We start from the raw sequence: 18,676 nt of genomic DNA on the forward strand, positions 1-18,676 counted from the left end.
GCTGGGAGGGGGGAGCCCAGGGCTGGGGTAGTAGGATGGGGCTGCAGGTGGGGTTTGAGGAGTATTGTCGGATCCGGGCGTGGGGGGAGCCCAGGGCTACGGTAGCAGTGAGGGGCCTGTGGGTCGGGATTGAGGAGCATTGTCGGATCCGGGCGTGGGGGGAGCCCAGGGCTACGGTAGCAGTGAGGGGCCTGTGGGTCGGGATTGAGGAGCATCGTCGGATCCGGGCGTGGGGAGAGCCCAGGGCTGGGGTAGCAGGATGGGGCTGTAGATTAGGATTGACGGGCCGCAGCAGAGCTGAGTGTAGTTGGGGGAGCCTGGCACTGCAGTAGCGGGGCAGAGAGGGCTGGGACTGACGGGCAACGAGAGATCGCGGCGTCTCTGCCAGCCACAGCTCTAATCCGTTCCCCCCACCCCCCCGTGCAGCTGGGAGACATCCTGCCCTATAGTGATCCCGCTGTGGTCTTCCTCTTCTTGGCCGCCTTTGCTGTGGCCACCATCGCCCAGTGCTTCCTCATCAGCACCTTCTTCTCCCGCGCCAACCTGGCCTCGGCCTGTGGCGGCATCATCTACTTCTCCTTCTACCTGCCCTATGTGCTGTGCGTGGCCTGGCGCGACCACATCACCTTCCCGCTGCGCCTCTGTGTGGTAAGGTCGCCCCCGCTCCAGCCTGCCTGGAGGTCACACACCCTGGGTGTTTTCTGGTCCCGCTCCAGGGTGTCCTTTTCAGCCTGGCTCTAATGGGGTCTCCTTATGTGGGTGCCGATCGAAGGGGGCACAGGGGTCCCAGTGACGTGCTCAGAATCGTCCCATCCCCACACCACCCACCCCTGGAGGAAGGCTGGACTTGGAATCTCTACCCCTTAGCATTTCACAGGCTGGCCGCTGAATCGGCAGCCCCCTGGCCATGAGGAGGTTGGTGGCTGGTGGCCGGGGCTAGTTCCCAGGGAGCTGTGCTGGGTCTGGGGGTTTCCTGGCTCTTGCTTCACCTGCCTCTCCCCCGCCAGAGCCTCCTGTCCCCAGTGGCGTTTGGGTTTGGCTGTGAGTACTTCTCCCTGTATGAGGAGCAGGGCGTGGGGATCCAGTGGTACAACCTGAACGCCAGCCCCGTGCAGGACGACCCTTACAACTTCGCCACCTCCCTGGCGCTGCTGCTCCTGGACGCGTGTCTGTACGGCCTGGCCACGTGGTACATCGAGGCTGTCTTCCCAGGTCAGCGGGTGGGGCTGGGAATGGATCTGGGACTTGGATGCTCCCCCAAGCTCTGCCCGCAACACAAGCTCTGCCCATTTATGAGCTGCCACTCTCAGTGAATTGTGCAGATTTTCATAATAAGTCCACACTTCTCCAGTCTCACACAGGTAGATCATCAGTGAAATTGCTTAGCCTTAATGCACCATCATTAGGTTTCAGAGTTAACATTCCAATTGAAATGAATAAGAGCAGCGTGTATTTTTCAGAGCTCTTTGCTGCCTGCAGACTCAGGCGGATGGCTCTGGGTCAGCTGAACCCAGATTCTTTCGTACTTGTCAGGACTAGAGACCCAAGGTTGTTTTCCTTAACTGATAGCTGATCCTGGAGCACAGTTTGTCTAAATCCCATGCAGCCCAGTTTCACCCACCCTCCAAAGTAGAAGTAAAACACTGAGTGTCTCCCTCTTCGAGAGGTGAGGATTAAGCCCATCTGCGCTGGGGATCCCGGCCTGTTGCAGCATCCTGCTGGTGCAGACAGGCGGAGGCGCGGTTTGCACCCGTGCTGTGGAACCCGGGGCGAGCTGAGCCGATGCCAGCTGCTGTGTGGAGGCTGACACTGCCCATCTTAGGCGTTTGCGTGGCCCGTGGCCCGTGGCCAGAATCGGGGCAAACTCCAGTGTGGAAAAGGCCCTAGGCCCACGGTCCCTGGGGAATGAGAAAAGAAAGACCCTAGGCCCATGGGGTGAGAAAAGAAAGACCTGGGATTAAAACCAGAGCCCCCTTCCCCATAGCTGGACTGCACCAGACCCCCAATCAGGTGGGGTTGTTTTCCATGCTCCCCCTGCGCTCTCTGATCGGTTTCCTCCTCTGTTTGCATTCAGGCCAGTACGGGATTCCCAAGCCCTGGAATTTTCCCTTCCTGAAGAGCTACTGGTTCGGAGAGTCGTCCTCCGATGGCTGCCACCCCTTCCCCACCAACTCCTTGAGCTCTGCGGAAGGTAAAGGGTTCCCCGACCCTGTGCCCCAGTCAGCCGCAGAGGCAGTGTGGTCTAGTGGCTGGAGCAGCCGAGTTGGAGTCAGGAGTGCCATGCTCTGTCCCCGGCTCTGGGAAGAGAGTGGGGCCAGCAGTCAGAGTAGTGGGCCGAACATCAGGGCTCTTCCTAGGTTCGATTCCCTGTTCTGCAGGCTAGATTAGAGTGGGGGAGCTGGAGTCAGGACTCCTGGGTTCTGCTGCTGGACTCCAGCCATGTGCCAGACAGGCCCAGCAGAGGGCGGGCCACCGGCTGATGGGGTGGGAGATGGGAGAAGTGAGGCAGTGGGTTGGTGGCAGCCCAGAGTCACCGACTGGCCCCACCCCATCCCTAACCCTGAGTCTGCTGGTACCACACCCTAGCCCTGGGCCACCAACCAGCCCTGTCCTCAGCCAAGGTCCCTGCCCCATCTGTAACCCTATGCTGAGTCTGCTAACTGGTCCCAAACCCTGGCCTGGGGGTGGGGCAGGAGCTACAGGGTCCACTAAAGTGCCCCGACTCTGTGTGGTGACCGGATCCCTTCCGCCTCAGTCTCGGTCCTCATGATTTTGGGGCTCGCTGATTGCCGCAGGGTAATAACCTCCAGGGAAGGGACTGCGGGGGAGCTGGCTGGATTGCTGCCAGCTCAGGGGACCCCAGCCCTAACCTGAGCCTGGGACCCCAAACTCCCCCAGCCCCGCCCCGCGTTCTTGCTGCCTCTGCTAGGTGTCCGGCGCTGTGCCTGCCGGCTGACCCTGCCTCCTGGCTTTTCAGTGCTGGTGGAGCAGCCGCCCGCGCACCTGCGCTCAGGGGTCTCCATCCGCAACCTGGTGAAGATTTACCGCAGTAGCAGCAAAGTGGCCGTCAACGGGCTGAACCTCCGCTTTTACGAGGGCCAGATCACCTCCTTCCTGGGCCACAACGGGGCCGGCAAGACCACCACGATGTGAGCCCGAGGGGTGCGCTGGGAGGGCGGGTTGGGGAATTCCAGGGGGTTCTGTGGGCAACGCACGGGCATGGTGGGGCGTTTCTCGTGGTGTTTGAGCCAGCTCGGCAGCTGCGGTGCTGGCGTGGGGGATGTTGGGTGCCTCAGTTTCCCCCCATTGGTCCAATGGAGAGAATGGATGATTTTGAGCTGGCTTCGTGCAGCGCTTTGACCACTGTGGTGGGAGAGGGCTGGATGTTCTCACTTGTATGAAGTGCTGGGATCTGTGCAGCCCAGATCTAGTCGTGGGGAGCGCCCCCTGGCACTGCTCGGTGACGGAAGGTCACGATAGAGGGGATTGGGCCCGGTTAGGCCTGGGTGAGCCAGGTACTGAGCTGCTGTGGAAGGAGAGATCTAGCGTTGGACCAGTTGGAGCAGACGTCCCTCCAGAACCATTTGCTCCACCACCGGAGAGTCTCTCAGGGTTCCTGGTTTATTAATGAATAATGTTCATTCTTGAATCAAAGGGGGAGCCGGGCGCACGTCTCAGACAGTCGGGGTGGCCTGTATGCCCACGCCGGCACCCGATTCGTCTCCAGTGCTGGTGGGAGTAACCTGACTGCAGTCAATGTCCTGACACCTGCCAGGAGAGGAGATTCTGGGCCAGGGCCTTAGCAGAAAGCTCAGCTGGGTCTGTGAGCTGAGGGCCTGGCCCAGGGTACGCTGGGTGGCTAGTGAATTTCAGCCATGGCTAGCAAAGCAAAGAAATAGCCTCCCTCCCCCTTGGTGGGGTCACTGGCTCTCGTCGCTGGGTAGGAGGGTGCGCAGCTGCTGGACGAGCCGGTGTCTGCATGGTGTTGGGAGCTGGGGCCGTGTGGTCTGAATGCCCAGCAGGGTGGTGCCCGTGCCCAGCAGCCCTGCCGGCCCCTGCAACACCCCCCTGCCCTGAGCTCCCTTAGGCAATGGAGGTGGGTGCTGGAAACACTCCTCTGACTCTACTTGCTTTGGTTTTAACCCCGTGTGTCCTGCTCCCCCACCCCAAGGTCCATCCTGAGCGGTCTGCTGCCCCCCAGTTCCGGGACGGCCTACATCCTGGGCCGGGACATCCGCTCCGAGATGGACAGCATCCGGAAAACCATGGGGATGTGTCCCCAGCACAACGTCCTCTTTGACATGTAGGTGGGGGGGGGAGAGCCAAGCGTGTGGGTGGGGTGTAGTCCCCAAGAGGGGGAGGGCGGATGGAGCTGGGGGAGAATTCCCTTGGGCTCTGATGGTTGGAGCACCCATCCTCTGTGCTGCCTCCAGCCTGGAGGGCCTGTGGCCAGACCTTGCTCCCCACCAGAGCAGAGCGCAATTGGGTCCAGTGTTGCTGGAGAAGCCACCAGCCCCACTGCAGCAGCCTCAGCTCGGGGATGAACTGCGGGGGCACTTGCCCATTGGGACCTGTTCCCAGTTCTGGGCGGGGAGAAGGGCCTAGTGGTTAGAGTCCAGGGGGAGAGGTGCTTGAAGTCGGGACTCCTGGGTTCTGTTCCCAGCTCTGAGAGGAGCATTCTCTAGTGGTTAGAGCAGGGGGCTGGGCGTCTGCAGGGGCAGCGGTGGGATACTTCTTGCCCTGCTGGGAGTCACCCTCTCCCTTCCCCCCTCCCCAGCCTGACGGTGGAAGAGCACATCTGGTTTTATGGGCGCCTGAAGGGGCTGTCAGGGGAGCAGGTGAAGGAGGAGGTGAAGCAGATCATCCAGGACGTGGGGCTGCCCCACAAGCGTCGGGAGCAGACCAAAAACCTGTCGGGTGAGTGCCCTGGGCCCAGCGAGCAGGTGGGATGGGGATACAGAGGGCAGGCTGGGCTCACGCAGGGAGGTTGGGACCTGATCCTGGCATGTTGCAGGCAGAGCCGCCTTTTAAAGGGAAAAGGACGCCCCCGTCGGTTTACAAGTGGGTAACATAAGGGGCCCACTCCCAATCTGCAGGCTTCAGGGCCCGAAAGGATGGGTCTGCTGGCTCCGGACACAGCCCCCCGTTCTCTCCCATGATCCTTTATTGTTTATATCGCGGTAGTTCCTAGGAGTCCCAGTCGTGGCCCGTTGCGCTAGGCGCTGTACAGACATAGAACAGACATGATCTTGGCCTCAGGCCTTGCTTGATTAACCCGATGGGGCAGGTGTGTTTATAGTGGTGCAATCACCGGGGCGGGGGGCATTCATGGACTCCCTGGCCCTGAATGGACCATTGTGATCCCTCCTGCGTAACACGGGCCGGACAGCGTCCCCCAAATAATCCCTAGAGCAGTTCTTTCAGAAAAACATCCTGCCCTGATTTAAAAAGTGTCTGTGATGGAGAATCCACCACGACCTTCGGTAAACTGGTCCAGTGTGTGTAGGGCATGGGTGGGGGGTAGGGCTGGGGTGCCGTGGGGGGGTGGCATGGAGGAACTTCCCAGGGATCCTGCAGTATTGGTCCCTGCCAGAGCCGCAGCCCCAGGGGTCCGGGATGATTCATTTCCTGGAGCAACCCCCCACTCGGGGCTGCGTGGCCAGGGGCTGCCCCGTAACGCTCACCCCGTTCCTCCCCCGGGGCAGGTGGGATGCAGCGGAAGCTCTCCGTGGCCATCGCCTTCGTGGGAGGTTCCCAGGTGGTCATTCTGGACGAGCCCACCGCGGGGGTCGACCCCTATTCCCGCCGGGGCATCTGGGAGCTGCTGCTGAAGTATCGCAAAGGTCTGAGTGGGACGGGGGGGATGGGAACAGCGGGGGAGGGAGTTCTCAGAAATGGGCCAGGGCCTCTGGCTGATGGGCCCAGCCGAGCCCCAATAGGCCATGTGGGGATGAGCCCTCTGCACTGGGCTCCTTATTGGGCTTTCCGGGAAACTGAGGCAGGGCTCTGGGCCCCACGTGGCAGTGAAGGAGTCGATCAAGGTGCCTATTGGGAGCAGAGGGGGGCGGGGTGGGGCTAGGGGGGCGAGGTCAAGCATTCTGGTGGAGGGGGGAACCCAACAATTCTGGCAGAGCTGTGCCTCAGTGGGTCTGGCCCCAGGGGGGCAGGAGGGGGTGGGTGCATGCAGGGGAATGGAGCGGTTCAGGGGGTTACTCGCCTTGAGGTGACCTACAGCCATGTAGGGGTGTCTCTGGCTCAGATCCCACTCCCCGCATTACGGTCAGCGAGCTGCTGTTGGTGCCAGCTTGGTGTGTCCCCCACCCATGCTGGGGTACGGGCGGCTCCAGCGGGTGCCAGTCTGTGCCGTGGCCCTGCTCCAGGCACCATTCCGGCTCTGCCCTGCAGGAGGAGCCCTTGGGTATAAGGGGCTATCAAGGCCTTGCTGCACCCTGGTTTCCCCCACCCCCTTCCCTGCTCTGTCCCCAGGCTGGCCCCCCGAACCCTCTCTTCTCTGCCCCCTCCCAGGCCGCACGATCATCCTCTCCACCCACTACATGGATGAGGCAGACCTGCTGGGCGACCGCGTGGCCATCATCTCCCAGGGCCGGCTCTGCTGCTGCGGCTCCCCGCTCTTCCTCAAGACCAGGCTGGGCACCGGCTATTACCTGACCCTGGTGAAGCGGGAGGCCGGCGCCCAAGAGCGGGCAGCCCCGGGGGGCAGCGCCAGCTGCGTCACCATCGCCAGCAGAAAGGTAATGGGGGGAGTGGGCTCCCCTGCCTGGTGCAGCCGGGCTCCTGCCCGAATGGCTGGGTGGGCACAGCCATAGAGCGCCCCACGGGGTGAAAGGTCAGAGGGCAGGGGGAGCCCCTGGAGCTCGGTGGGTGGGGGCATGAGTGTAGAGTGGTGGTGGTGGTGGAGTCACTGGGGTCCTAGGGAATCCAGCTCCAGGGTTCCCTGAAGTTTGGAGGTAGGGGGACGGGCTCACCATGGGGAGCCGGTGTCCTGACCTCCTGACGTGGCATTGGTTATTAGAGGGGGGCCCGAGCCTCAGAGTTTGGGGCCAGCCCAGGGCTGGGACTCTTACCCTCCCCTTCCCCGCAGGACGACAGCGGTTCGGAGCGCAGCTGTGACACCGGCCTGGGCAGCGAGCAGTGCAGCGAGTCCAGCACCGTGGGTGAGCGGCTCCGGTCGGAGGAAGGGGCTGGCACTGGGAGCCAGTCGGGAAAGAGTTAAGACCCCCTCACCACACACACACAGAGTGCCCCCAATGCACACACTGGGCCCCCCACGGAGTGGATCCATTGCAGAGGCACACAGCGCCCCCTTGTGGTCACCCTGGGACGCGGCGAGTCTGAGCTTCTCCCTGGTTCCCAGCCTGGGGCTGAGTTCCCCGGGTGGGGTCTTTGCCTGCATGTAGGGGCGTGTTCAGAGCCTCGCTGCCTCCCCGGCTGCTCCTCCAGTCTCCAAGGCGACATTTCCTCTCCCTGGGAAATCCTTCTCCAGGGAGCTGTCCTTCCAGGGCCGCCCCTCCCCACCCACAACCCAGGGCCGACTTTTGAGAGTCACCTCACACTACATCTCTCCTGCATCCTGCAATCCTTGACTTCCCCACCCTGCTCTCGGACCCAACCGTGCACGGGGCAGGGGGAGTCCGAGCTCCTAGGAGCTGGGCTTTGTGAACAATAAGATAAAGTCCAGCTCAAGCCTTCTCCCTAGGCTGGGATCCTCCCTCTGCCCGGCTCAGCCCGCACCCTAGATCCTCCATCCCCAGAGAGCCCCTCCCACTTCCCTTATCTCCCGGTGGAAGCTGAACCACCCTCCTCACAGCATCAGCAGAACTCACTTAATCTTTGCCAGGCTGGATCAACCCCCTCAAAGGGACTGGGACATTAGGGGGGACACAAGGCCAGCTTAGCACTGACAGTCCCCTTGGGACGGCCATGTTGGATCAGCCACAGTGCAGCTGCTGTGGGTCTTGTGCCCTGTTCCAGGCCTTGGCTCCCCCCAGCCATCCCTGCCCCCTTTATGTTTCTGCAGACGTGCCGCAGCTGTCGGCCCTGATCCAGAAGCTGGTGCCTGGCTCCCGGCTGGTGGAGGATATTGGCCACGAGGTACTGTACGTCTTGCCGTACGGCGGCGCCAAGGATGGGGCCTTCGGGGAGCTCTTCCGGGAGCTGGACGGCCGCCTGGGCGAGCTGGGGGTCTCCAGCTACGGGATCTCGGACACCACCTTGGAAGAGGTACTTCAGCCCCCTCCCAGCATCCCCTCCCCTGCCGCCAACTGTGCACCTATCCACACCCCAGCACCCCACTCCCACGTCATACGGGATCCAGACTGTTATCCCACCCCTCGTCTCACCAGACCAGACAAGAGGCCCATTGAGATCAGTCTCTCTCCTCCTGCTGTATCAGTTGCACTGTTAGTCCATCACATCTGACCCCTTGTCTCCTCCAGTGGCCTATACCTGATGCTTCCGAGAAAGACAACCTGCCCTCCATGATGCACCTGCTTGAGGGCAGAGAGTGTGGACCGGGGAGAGGGACGTAGAGTGGAGGGTGTGACGGGTTTGGGGTGTCACCTGATGTGCTGGGATGCCACTGAGTCAGCCTATTCTGCCAGCCTGGGTCCCCTTTTCCTGGCCTTGCTGGGCGAGGCTCACAAGCATCTTCCAGTCCAGCGCACAGGCAGGGCCACCCCCAGCTGCACAGAGAGCCAGAGATCTGCTCTGGGAAGATTCAGCCTTAGGGGCTCACTCCAACGCTCTGGTGCCCCGTCTCTTTAAGGGGGACAAACCCAAAGGTTTTATGAAATTTGCCCCCTCCCTCAATGTGGAGGGAGATATGCACAACTTCTTGCCCCTCCCAGTTAGAAATTATATAAACCGGGTTATATTATCAACAAGCAATACGTTTAACAACTACAGAGGGTGACTTTTAAGTGAATATAAGAGATAACAGACAGAACCAAACAGATTACTGATCAGATAAAGCAAAATACGCAAGCTAAGCTCAGTATCCTTAAGAAACAGGTTACAAAATGTCAATTCTCACCCTACGTGTTATTTTAGGCAGGTTGCAAAGTTTCTGTGCTTCAGGGTTCTAGTCATATTCCTTTTCAGACTGGACCCCTGTCTCAGTCTGGACTCCCCGCCTTCCTTCCCTTCAGGTGGCTTTAGCAGTCTTTCTTCTTGGGCAGGCAGGCCATGCAGAGGAGGAGTCCTGTTTGCCTTCCTCCCCACCCTTAAATAGGATTTCCATAAGGCGGGAATCCTTTGGTTCCCAAACTTGACCCCCTCCCCCTTCCCTTCCAGTGGAAAGTTACAAGGAGTCCCAGGTAATGTTTAGTATCAGGTGACAAGACCACCTGACTCTGTAGTATGGCAGCGTCCATGAGTCAGTGGCAATATGTTCTGCAGGAAGGCCAGGCCTTTTCGCAGTCCGTTGTCCTCGCTGATGGGTCGTCAGCCCTGTCTGGCTTTTCCATTGTCGTACCTTAAGTGTTAGCAGTGGGCGGCAACTTCCGATACGGAAATGATACAGGCATACAGATCGGATAATCACATTCAGTAAATTGTAACCTTTCCAATGATATCTTCCAAGCCCCATCTTGCATAAAGTACATCTCAGTTATGTCATATTCATATCATGACCATATTTTCATAAAAAAATATGGAGTGAAATGTCACAGAGGGCTGCAGGAAAAGCCAGTTAGGAAATCAGCTGGATCTGGGTGGATTTTCCAGCGAGGACGTGGGGGGGAAAGGGGGGTTAGGGAAATGCCGCCTTGGCCTCTTTGCTGGTAACAGAGCCTGTGGGATCCTCAGACAGTCCCGTGGGCTCTGGGACACTCCCCGCCCTGTGGTGTTGGTTTGCTGAGGGTCCACTGTCATTCCTCCTCTCCCCCCGTAAAACACCTTTCCGTTCCCGTTTACTTTTTGTAGATCTTTCTGAAGGTGGCTGAGGACACAGGAGTGGACGCGGACACCACAGGTAAACGCATTGGCACCCTCTTGGAAAAGCTTTGAGCACCTAAGGGGTCTAAGTTAATGGTCAGGCGAGTGGACAGAATGATCCTGTTTTCTAGTGCCTGGACTGCAGAGGGGATAAGAGACCTACTACTGCTGCTAGCTAAGGGAGTTTTCCTTTAGCTCAGGAGGTCAAATCGTGCCATTGTAGAGCTAAAGGGTGAGAGTTCTAGACCCAGCCCCATAAGCGCCTATACTGGAAACTCCACTCTGGTCTCTGCAGCCCGTGGCTCCTGGGAGAAGGATCTTCATTCAAAGTGCAATGAGGCTCAGCGCTGGGAGATGAACCCAGTTATTTTCCCCAAACCGTTCTCACCCCATCTCTCCCTGGGGTGCTCGGGGGAGGTACGGGTTGCACCTGGGTAGCCCCGGAAGTTGCAGGGTCACCGCACACTCGGTTGGGCAGCTGGCACAGCACAGCCTCCGGGTGCTTGGCAGGGCCCTACGAAACGGGCCTCCTGGGACTCCAGGCTGCCCCGGCCTGGCTTGTAGGGACTGTAAACCCCAACATGGCCGAGGGGCCAGGCCGCATTGCATGCTGGATCCTGTAGTCCCTGCGGACTGCTGCTCTGGATGGAAGCCGTGAGCGGCTGCAGTCTGCTCTGCTCGCTGTGGCGAGGGGTCACCAGGACCGTCCGGAAGGGGGGACTAAAGGGGTAGTTTGACCTGGCCCCCCATTTGTGAGGGCCCCCAAACCTGAAATTTGGCCCACGGCCCCTCCCTATGCTGGAGAGGCTGTAGGGAAAACCTGAGTGGCACTGCCAGCCTGTATGCCAGGTGGCAACACCCGGAGTGGGGAGCTGGACCCTGCCCCATGGGACGGGAGCCATGGCTATGGGGTGAGTGGGGGGGCTCACTCTCTATCCCCCCAGGCCTCCCCTCAGTGGTAAGTTTTTTGGAAGGATGGGGGGAGAGGGGGGCGCCTCAGTTTCAGATTTTGCCCCAGGACCCTCAGAACCTCTGCATGGCCCTGGGTGCCACGTGCTTTTCCTCACCTGCCCGTGGTGTGATGCTCTGGCCCTGTGTCTGGCAGGCTCTGGGGGAGCCCCCCAGCGAGGGAGAACGGCAGCGCCGGCCTCCTCCTACACCCTCCGGACGGTGAGCGAGAACGGGGACGTAGAGGCAGCAGACACCGAGCCGCGTAAGGGGGCACAGCCAGGCTGCTGGAGGGGGACGGGGGGCACTGAGCTCCGCAGGGACTGCGAATGGTAGGAAACGGCTGGTTCTCTGCCGTCGCTGGCACTGGTGCCTTCTGGGTGCCTCTGAAGCACCCGCCTTGCAGTGCCCTGTGCTAACGGGAGCCAGGGGCTTATGGGTAACTTCCAGGGCATTGTGGGATGGAATTGGGCACGTGGGGGAGGAGTGTGAAATTGTTGTGGGTCGAGCCAGACAAGAGCGAAAGGCCCCATCCCAGGAGCCGGTGCAGCCAGTGTCTGTCAGCAGGGCCAGCTCCAGGCACCAGCTTACCAAGCAGGTGCTTGGGGCGGCCGCTTTGGAGAGGGGCGGCACGTCCAGCTGTTCAGCGGCAATTCGGTGGACGGTCACTCACTCCCGCTCGGAGTGTAGGACCTCCCGCCGAATTGCCACCGCAGATTGTGATCGTGGCTTTTTTTTTGTTTGTTTGGCTGCTTGGGGCGGCCAAAACCCTGGAGCCGGCCCTGTCTGTCAGATGCTGGCGCGGGCGCCTGCAGGTGGCTGGGTGGGCATTGCAAGCCCCAGGTGAGGGTTCACAGCATGGGCAGAGCCCGCTTCGCGCCTCTGCCCTGGGGAATCCAGCTCCACTCTAGTCCGTTCCCCTGCCCCGGCTCTGGTGCCATGGGGAAGTTCCCTGCACAGCTCCGTGAGATCTGTCCTCTTTCTCTTTCTTTGCATTCAGTCAAAGGATCCAGGAAAGGTAGGAGGCCGAGCAGCAGGAGGGAGGGGATCTAGAACTGTCCTTCTCCCCATGCGGGGGGCGGAAGCCTGGATGGGGTTCGGCCCTAGGTCCCGAGGCATCTTTTTTGAGCCAGATGAGGGACACGTTCCCCTAGGTAGAGAGCCCGGCACCCCACCACTGAGAGCAAGGCATGCCCCCTTTCTCCCCTTTGCCCATGCATTGCCCTCTGCCTTTCCCTGCACGTGACCCCGCTCCTAGTGCCCTGCCCCCAATTCACCCGGCTGCTCTCCACGCCCCCAGACACGGGTCCCTGGAGACACAAAGTGTCCTGGAGCCCCAGGCTACCAATGGAGCAGGATGGTGGCATGGTGGGGGGCTGCCCTGCGGGCACTGGAGCCGCAGGCAGGGCTGACGGGGTCTCTCTGGCTCTCCCTTTTGCAGCTGAGGAGCCAAAGGAGACCGATTTCCTGCACAGCCTGGATGGCAGGGGCTCCCAGCAGGTGCTGGGCTGGGCCCTGACCCGCCAGCAGCTCCGGGCCCTTTTCACCAAGAGACTCCTCTACGCCCGGCGCAGCACCAGGGGCTTCTTCGCACAAGTACCGCGGGCTTCTCCTCCTTAGCCTGGACGCTGCGGGGGAAGGGGGGGGCTCTGACGGGGGCGTGGGAGGGGAGGCCTCTGAGAGCACAGGGTGCCGAGCAGTGGCGCATCGGGGGAGGGGTGTGTGGGGGTGTGAATGGAACATGGGGGGCAATATTCCTGTGCGAATGTTCTCCTCCTACCAGTGGGTCAGGCCTTCATCCTGCAGCTGTGACCCAGCCCCCGGAGAGTCCGGATTCTCTGGCTGTGGGATCCTTGACTTGACCGAGGGTGTCCTAGCACCCTGGCTACAGGATTCCCCAGCCCCAGCTCTGCCCCGGCCCGAGGAGCCCTGACTGTGGGATCCTCCCTGCCTAGCTCTGACCCTGGGGCTCTGCCCCGGCCCGAGGGGCCCTGGCTGCAGGATCCCCCCTGCCCAGCTCTTATCCTGGGGCTCTGCCCCGGCCAGAGGGGCCTAGCCTGGATCCCCCCTGCCCAGCTCTGACCCTGGGGCTCTGTCCCGGCCAGAGGGTCCCAGCCTGGATCCCCCCTGCCTAGCTCTGACCCTGGGGCTCTGCCCCGGCCCGAGGGGCCCTGGCTGTGGGATTCTCCCCTGCCCAGCTCTGACCCTGGGGCTGTGCCCCGGCCCGAGGGGCCCTGGCTGCGGGATCCCCCCAGCCCAGCTCTGACTCCAGTCCCTGCTCACAGATCGTCCTGCCGGCCGTCTTTGTGTGCATCGCCCTCCTTTTCAGCCTGATCGTGCCGCCCTTCGGGAAGTACCCCCCGCTGCACCTGGAGCCCTGGATGTATGGCCAGCAGTTCACCTTTTTCAGGTGCGTCGCATCCCAGCTGGAGTGGGGCGGTGTGGGGGGTGGGCAGGGGCTGTCGCCTGGGCTGTGCCGGGGCAACGCCGGCTGGGAGGATTCATGGCAGTGGCCCCTCCGCTCCGTCTGTTTCAGTGATGACTCCCCGGGGGACCCTGACTCTGCGCGGCTCCTGGGAGCCCTGCTGGCTGAGCCGGGCTTCGGTACCAAGTGCATGAGGGATGCCCCGGAGGGGTGAGTACCCCCAGCCTGTGCCCCTCCCTCAGGCAGCGCATATGGGCTTGTGTGGGGGGGCAGTTACTGCCGCTGGGAAGGGACCCTGTGGGGAGGTTGCACCTGCTTCCTTGCCAAGAGCCTTGGAGCGGAGCCCAAGGTGGCTGCAGTTCCCCGTGCTCGCCAGAAGGAGGCATTCTCGCACCAGCCTGGCTGGTTCTGTTGGGCCAGACACTTCCCCTCTGCAGCAGCTGCTGCTGTCTGGGCCGTGTTTGTCCCGGGTTCTAGGCTGGCGTCTGAGGGGTTAACACACTGTACCACCCGCCCCCCGCCTGCAGGGGTCTGTGCCCCCCCGCTACCCCCATAATACCCTGCTGTTGCCTGGCGCTGGGGCAGGCTCGGAGCTCACTCCTGCTCGCCTATGCGGAGAGCAGCAGGCTGGGCGCTAACCAGCAGCCTTCTCCCTTCCCGGGGTGTTCAGGAGAGCGCCTTGCCCACCGGCGTCCCACGAACGAGGCTTCTGGACCCCCGAAGTGCCCCGGTCCCTGGCCGAGCTCTTCCAGAACACGAACTGGACGCCAGCCAACCCCTCCCCGGCCTGTGAGTGCAGCTCCCGGGGGGCACGGAAGATGCTGCCCGACTGCCCTGAAGCAGCGGGGGGACTTCCTCCTCCACAGGTAGCCAGCCCCTCCCTCCTCCCCTGGGGTTGTCAGGGTGGGGGGCCGCGAGGGAGGCTCATCCCAGAGGGTGGAAAACCACTGCACAGAGCGGCCAGGAACTGCGTCAGGCTGGGCCAGGGGGTGCCTCTGCCTTCGCCCGGGTCTCACCCCCTTCTAATCCCCCGAGAATCACGGCCAGTAGAAGCTGGATGGGTAGAGGGGGGTGGCTCCTGGTGGACTCAATCGGGGTTACTACCAGCCCTTGGCTCAGCACAGCCCTGGGGGCCCTACTAAGCCCTGCCTGGGACAATGATGATTCCAGTCCTGTCTCCTGTCTGTCTGTCCCCGTCTGTCCTCCCGCTAGGTGCAAAGGGGCACCGGCGACATCCTCCAAAACCTCACGGGCAGGAACATCTCCGATTACCTGGTGAAAACCTACCCCAAGATCATCCGCCAGGGGTGAGCACCTGGGGGATCCTGGAGTCTGGTCCAGTCTGGGGAGGGCTCCCGTCTCTGCCTCCGACCTGGGGGGTGTTGTGAGAAGGTGTAACGATCCCCCCCCACACACACAGCCCCAATGCGCCTCCTGGTGCAGAACTACAGTTCTCCCTTCCTGCCCTCTCCAAGGCTGCTGGGACTGACCTGGTGGCACAGAGCCCTGTCAGTACAGTGGCCAAGGGCTGACTGGGCCACCAGAGCCTGAACTGCCCCTTCCCAAGGCTGGGGTGCGCTGTCAGAGCCGGGCAGGGGCATCGCCTGCCCTGGCACTCCTCCAACTGTCCCTGATCTGGGGGTGAATCGAGACCTCGCTCTCTAGGGCTCTCCATCAGGCATTTGGCGGCTGTAACGCAGGGAGAGACCCACCCAGCGGTGCTAAAGGCTCCCCGGGCGTTTCCCTTTTGTTCCTGCAGGTTGAGAACCAAGAAATGGGTCAACGAGCAGAGGTGAGAGGAGTGCGGCTGGTGTGTGAATTATGTTAGAAAGACTGTTAAGGGCATGGAACTGGGAGCCAGGACTCCTGGGTTCTGTTCCCAGCTGTGGCTGGGGGCTGTGGGTGAGTGGTTAGAGCAGGACGGGGGTGGGAACTGGGAGCCAGGACTCCTGGGTTCTGTTCCCAGTTGTGGCTGGGGGCTGTGGGTGAGTGGTTAGAGCAGGACGCGGGTGGGGACAGGAGTCAGGAGGGGGCTGTGGTTTAGTGGCTCTGATTGAAGCTCAGGGATCTACTGCTGTGGAAGGGTGACGGCACTCCCAGCTCCCCAGCATCTCTGTCTATATGCCCATGCATGTAGCATGCCCATCACCGCAGTATCTGGGCACCAGATGGTCTCCCTGTCATGTGCCAATGCACCTGATCTCCCACCATCACAGCCTAGGGCTGTCTCCCTGGCCTGGTCCCAACGTGCTGCCCCGAATCTCCTGGGGCGGGGAGGGGCACGCCTAGGTCCTTGATCCTCCCTGCGCCCACCCTCCCAGGTACGGTGGCATCTCGCTGGGCGCCCGTAGCTCTCAGGCCCTGCCCTCAGCAGAGGAGGTGGATGGTGCTGTGCGGGAGATCCGGGCCGTGCTGAACATCACCAAGGTACAGCCCGATGGGTGGGGTAGGGTGGGGTGAGGTAGGGCAGGGGAGGAGGGAAGAGTCAGTTTCCTGCCTCAGGGCTTTGCAATGACTCTGAGAGAGTGGCATCCGCCACATGGGACTCTTGGCGGGGGTGGTAGGTATGGGGCAGGGCTGGGGATGGATGGCATGGGGTGGGACAGGGTGGAGGTGGCATGGGGCATGGAGGCACATGTGAACAGCTCATCAATCTGCATCTAGTCCTGATCTCCCTTTCCGGCCCTCAGGGGAGCCCCATAGACAGGCTTCTGGGAAACCTGAGCAGCTTCATCGAAGGCCTGGACACCCGCAATAACATCAAGGTCAGTTTGGGGAGGGAACCCCGGGGGGTGGGGGGGAGCTCACGGGCCCATCACCCTCATGGGCAGCATATTCCAATCCCCAGATGCCAGTCTGAGAAGGCCCAGAGAGCAGGGATGGGAACTGGGTGTCAGGACTCCTGGGTTCAATTCCTGGCCCTGGGAGGGAGTGCGGTCTGGCGGTCAGAGCCACGGGGTACCAGGGCCTCAGGACTCCTGGGTTCTATTCCCAGCTGTGCCGTGGTGGCAGCGGGCGAGTCACAGGGGGCCAGCGGGGGGCGAGCTCGGCGCTGAGTGTTGCCGTTGCGCTGCCGTGCGGCCACAGGTCTGGTTCAACAACAAGGGTTGGCACGCCATGGTGTCCTTCGTCAACGTGGTGAACAACGGGCTGCTGCGGGCCAGCCTGCCCCCGGGCGCAGAGCCCTGGCGCTACGGCATCACAGCCATCAACCACCCCCTGAACCTCACCAAGGAGCAGCTCTCGGAGGCTGCGCTGTGAGTACAGGGGAGCCTTGGGATGGGTGGGGATTGGGTGGGGCTCTCGCTGGGTGGCTGGCTCATCTCCCTCTCCCCTCCCCGTGGCAGGATGGCCACCTCGGTGGACGTGCTGGTCTCCATCTGCGTGATGTTCGCCATGTCCTTCGTCCCCGCCAGCTTCGTCCTCTTCCTCATCGAGGAGCGGGTCAGCAAGGCCAAACACCTGCAGTTCGTCAGCGGCATGAAGCCCGGCGTCTACTGGCTGGGCAACTTCGCCTGGGACATGGTGCGGGGCAGGCTGGGGGGCCGGAGACCTGGGGAGTGGCAGGTTTACACAGGAGAGGAGGGATCCCATGGCTCTGGGGGCAGAGGGGTGGGGGATATAGCTCTCCAGCACAGGGCCAGGCTGGCACCTGGTGGGGCTCACAGGCGGGTTCTCGCCTGCGGGCAGGACCCTCATGGAGGCAGGCGTCCGCCCCAACACGGCTGCACGCCTGGGTAGGTTGTCAGCGGCGGGGATTGAACCTGGGCCCTCTGGATTGAAACGCCTGAGCCCCTCCTGCCTGAGCTAAAAGGGAGGCTTCTGTTTGCCGAGGCCGTAGCAGGCTCATCAACCTCCAGGGGTGGCCCAGTCTCCACCAGCCGAGGACAGCGCACTGCACAGAGTGGGTGTGGGCTGCTCAGGGAAGCCTGTGTCCATGAGTGGGTTCTCACCGCTGGGCCGATGAGAGGCCCTGAGCCAGGACAGGGTGGGGACGCTGGGTGTGGGGTACAGTGACAAGCTCAACACCAATGGCCACTGCGGTGGGGGGGGGCTCCCCCCTGGTCGGGGGGGGGGGAGGTTGGGGGGGGGGAGGGCTTCAGGCCTGTCCCCATTAGAACCCCCCACCCAACTAGCCTCTCCAGGGTCGACTGGGTCACACCCGCTGCCTCCTCTGCTTCTCCCCACAGTGTAACTACCTGGTCCCAGCAGGGCTGGTTGTCCTCATCTTCCTCTGCTTCCAGCAGAAGTCCTACGTGTCCTCAGCCAACCTGCCCTCCCTGGTGCTGCTGCTGTTCCTCTATGGGTGAGGGCCCCGAGCCGGGGCGGGCGCGGCCCCCGTCTGGCCCTGACGACATGGGGAGCAAATTCCCTGCACAGTCGGGAGCTCGCTTTGTCTGTTGGGGGCAAGGGGGATTCTGTCATATCCTGGGGAGAGGGACCAAAGGCTAGCCCAGAAGGGGAAGGGAGCTAGCTGGCCTGACCCCGGAGGTGCAGTCCAGGCCTCAGAGGCCTGCAGCCTGGGCCATTCCTGGGACCGGCCATCTGAGCGAGGCTGAAATACCCACTCCCTACACTGGACCTCAAGGCGTTTGCCTGGTAGCTCTCTCTCGGGGGTGGATTACAGCTGGCAGCCCTGCCCTGCAGAACCAAGCAGGGAGGTGGTGGGGTTTTGTGGGACATTGGCCCTTGTCTCCCAGCCCTGGTTTGCAGCATGAGCTTGGGTCCCTGGGGCCGGGCTGGGTGTCTTTCGGGTTTGCTTCAGCTCTGTTCCGCTTCCACCCCAGCTGGTCCATCACGCCGCTGATGTACCCGGCCTCCTTCCTCTTCAGCATCCCCAGCACGGCCTACGTGGTGCTGACCTGCGTCAACCTCTTCATCGGCATCAACGGCAGCGTGGCCACCTTCGTGTTGGAGCTCTTCACCGACCAGGTGAGTCCTGCACCCTGGGGGCTTCTCTGGCCCCCTCGGGACAGGCTGCGCGGCGGGGGTTTTCCAACCCAAGATTAACTAGCAACCGCCCAGATCCCCAACCTCAGCCCAGTGCCTGTGATGAGGTGAGTTCAGCTCCCAGGGGAAGGGGACCCCCAGGGCGATGGTGGGAGCCCCCCATGCTGGTGTCGCAGAGCTGGGGCCGTCCCCTGAGCCGGAGCCTTTTGCTTCCCCCCCCCCGGGCAGAAGCTGAACCACGTCAACCGCATCCTGAAGAAGGTTTTCCTCATCTTCCCGCACTTCTGCCTGGGCCGGGGCCTCATTGACATGGTGAAGAACCAGGCCATGGCCGACGCTTTCGAGCGGTTCGGTAAGTCACCTGAGCCCACAGCGTTGGGGCTACGCATTCCCCCACCC

General features: G+C 62.1%; 1 protein-coding gene across 2 annotated transcripts in view; it reads left to right on the top strand.

The window, feature by feature from the left end:
- Positions 1–18,676, top strand: part of ABCA7 (ATP binding cassette subfamily A member 7) — a 46,374-nt gene that overhangs the window by 18,680 nt on the left and 9,018 nt on the right. Inside the window, exons 16-41 of one of the 2 annotated variants that reach the window (XM_034755350.1) lie at positions 427–648; positions 1,008–1,212; positions 2,075–2,191; positions 2,978–3,149; positions 4,172–4,303; positions 4,778–4,917; positions 5,706–5,843; positions 6,526–6,752; positions 7,103–7,175; positions 8,039–8,241; positions 9,943–9,991; positions 11,060–11,167; positions 11,903–11,920; positions 12,344–12,498; positions 13,188–13,312; positions 13,439–13,537; positions 13,998–14,193; positions 14,540–14,634; positions 15,087–15,119; positions 15,649–15,754; positions 16,018–16,092; positions 16,415–16,584; positions 16,675–16,852; positions 17,518–17,633; positions 18,115–18,259; positions 18,506–18,629. In XM_034755350.1, the coding sequence (XP_034611241.1) occupies positions 427–648; positions 1,008–1,212; positions 2,075–2,191; positions 2,978–3,149; positions 4,172–4,303; positions 4,778–4,917; positions 5,706–5,843; positions 6,526–6,752; positions 7,103–7,175; positions 8,039–8,241; positions 9,943–9,991; positions 11,060–11,167; positions 11,903–11,920; positions 12,344–12,498; positions 13,188–13,312; positions 13,439–13,537; positions 13,998–14,193; positions 14,540–14,634; positions 15,087–15,119; positions 15,649–15,754; positions 16,018–16,092; positions 16,415–16,584; positions 16,675–16,852; positions 17,518–17,633; positions 18,115–18,259; positions 18,506–18,629 (3,421 nt within the window). The remainder of the gene's footprint in view (positions 1–426; positions 649–1,007; positions 1,213–2,074; positions 2,192–2,977; positions 3,150–4,171; positions 4,304–4,777; positions 4,918–5,705; positions 5,844–6,525; positions 6,753–7,102; positions 7,176–8,038; positions 8,242–9,942; positions 9,992–11,059; positions 11,168–11,902; positions 11,921–12,343; positions 12,499–13,187; positions 13,313–13,438; positions 13,538–13,997; positions 14,194–14,539; positions 14,635–15,086; positions 15,120–15,648; positions 15,755–16,017; positions 16,093–16,414; positions 16,585–16,674; positions 16,853–17,517; positions 17,634–18,114; positions 18,260–18,505; positions 18,630–18,676) is intronic. The other variant, XM_034755351.1, reaches the window with a different exon arrangement.

Source organism: Trachemys scripta, chromosome 22 (assembly GCF_013100865.1).
Source record: "Trachemys scripta elegans isolate TJP31775 chromosome 22, CAS_Tse_1.0, whole genome shotgun sequence".
NCBI classification, from domain to species: Eukaryota; Metazoa; Chordata; order Testudines; family Emydidae; genus Trachemys; species Trachemys scripta.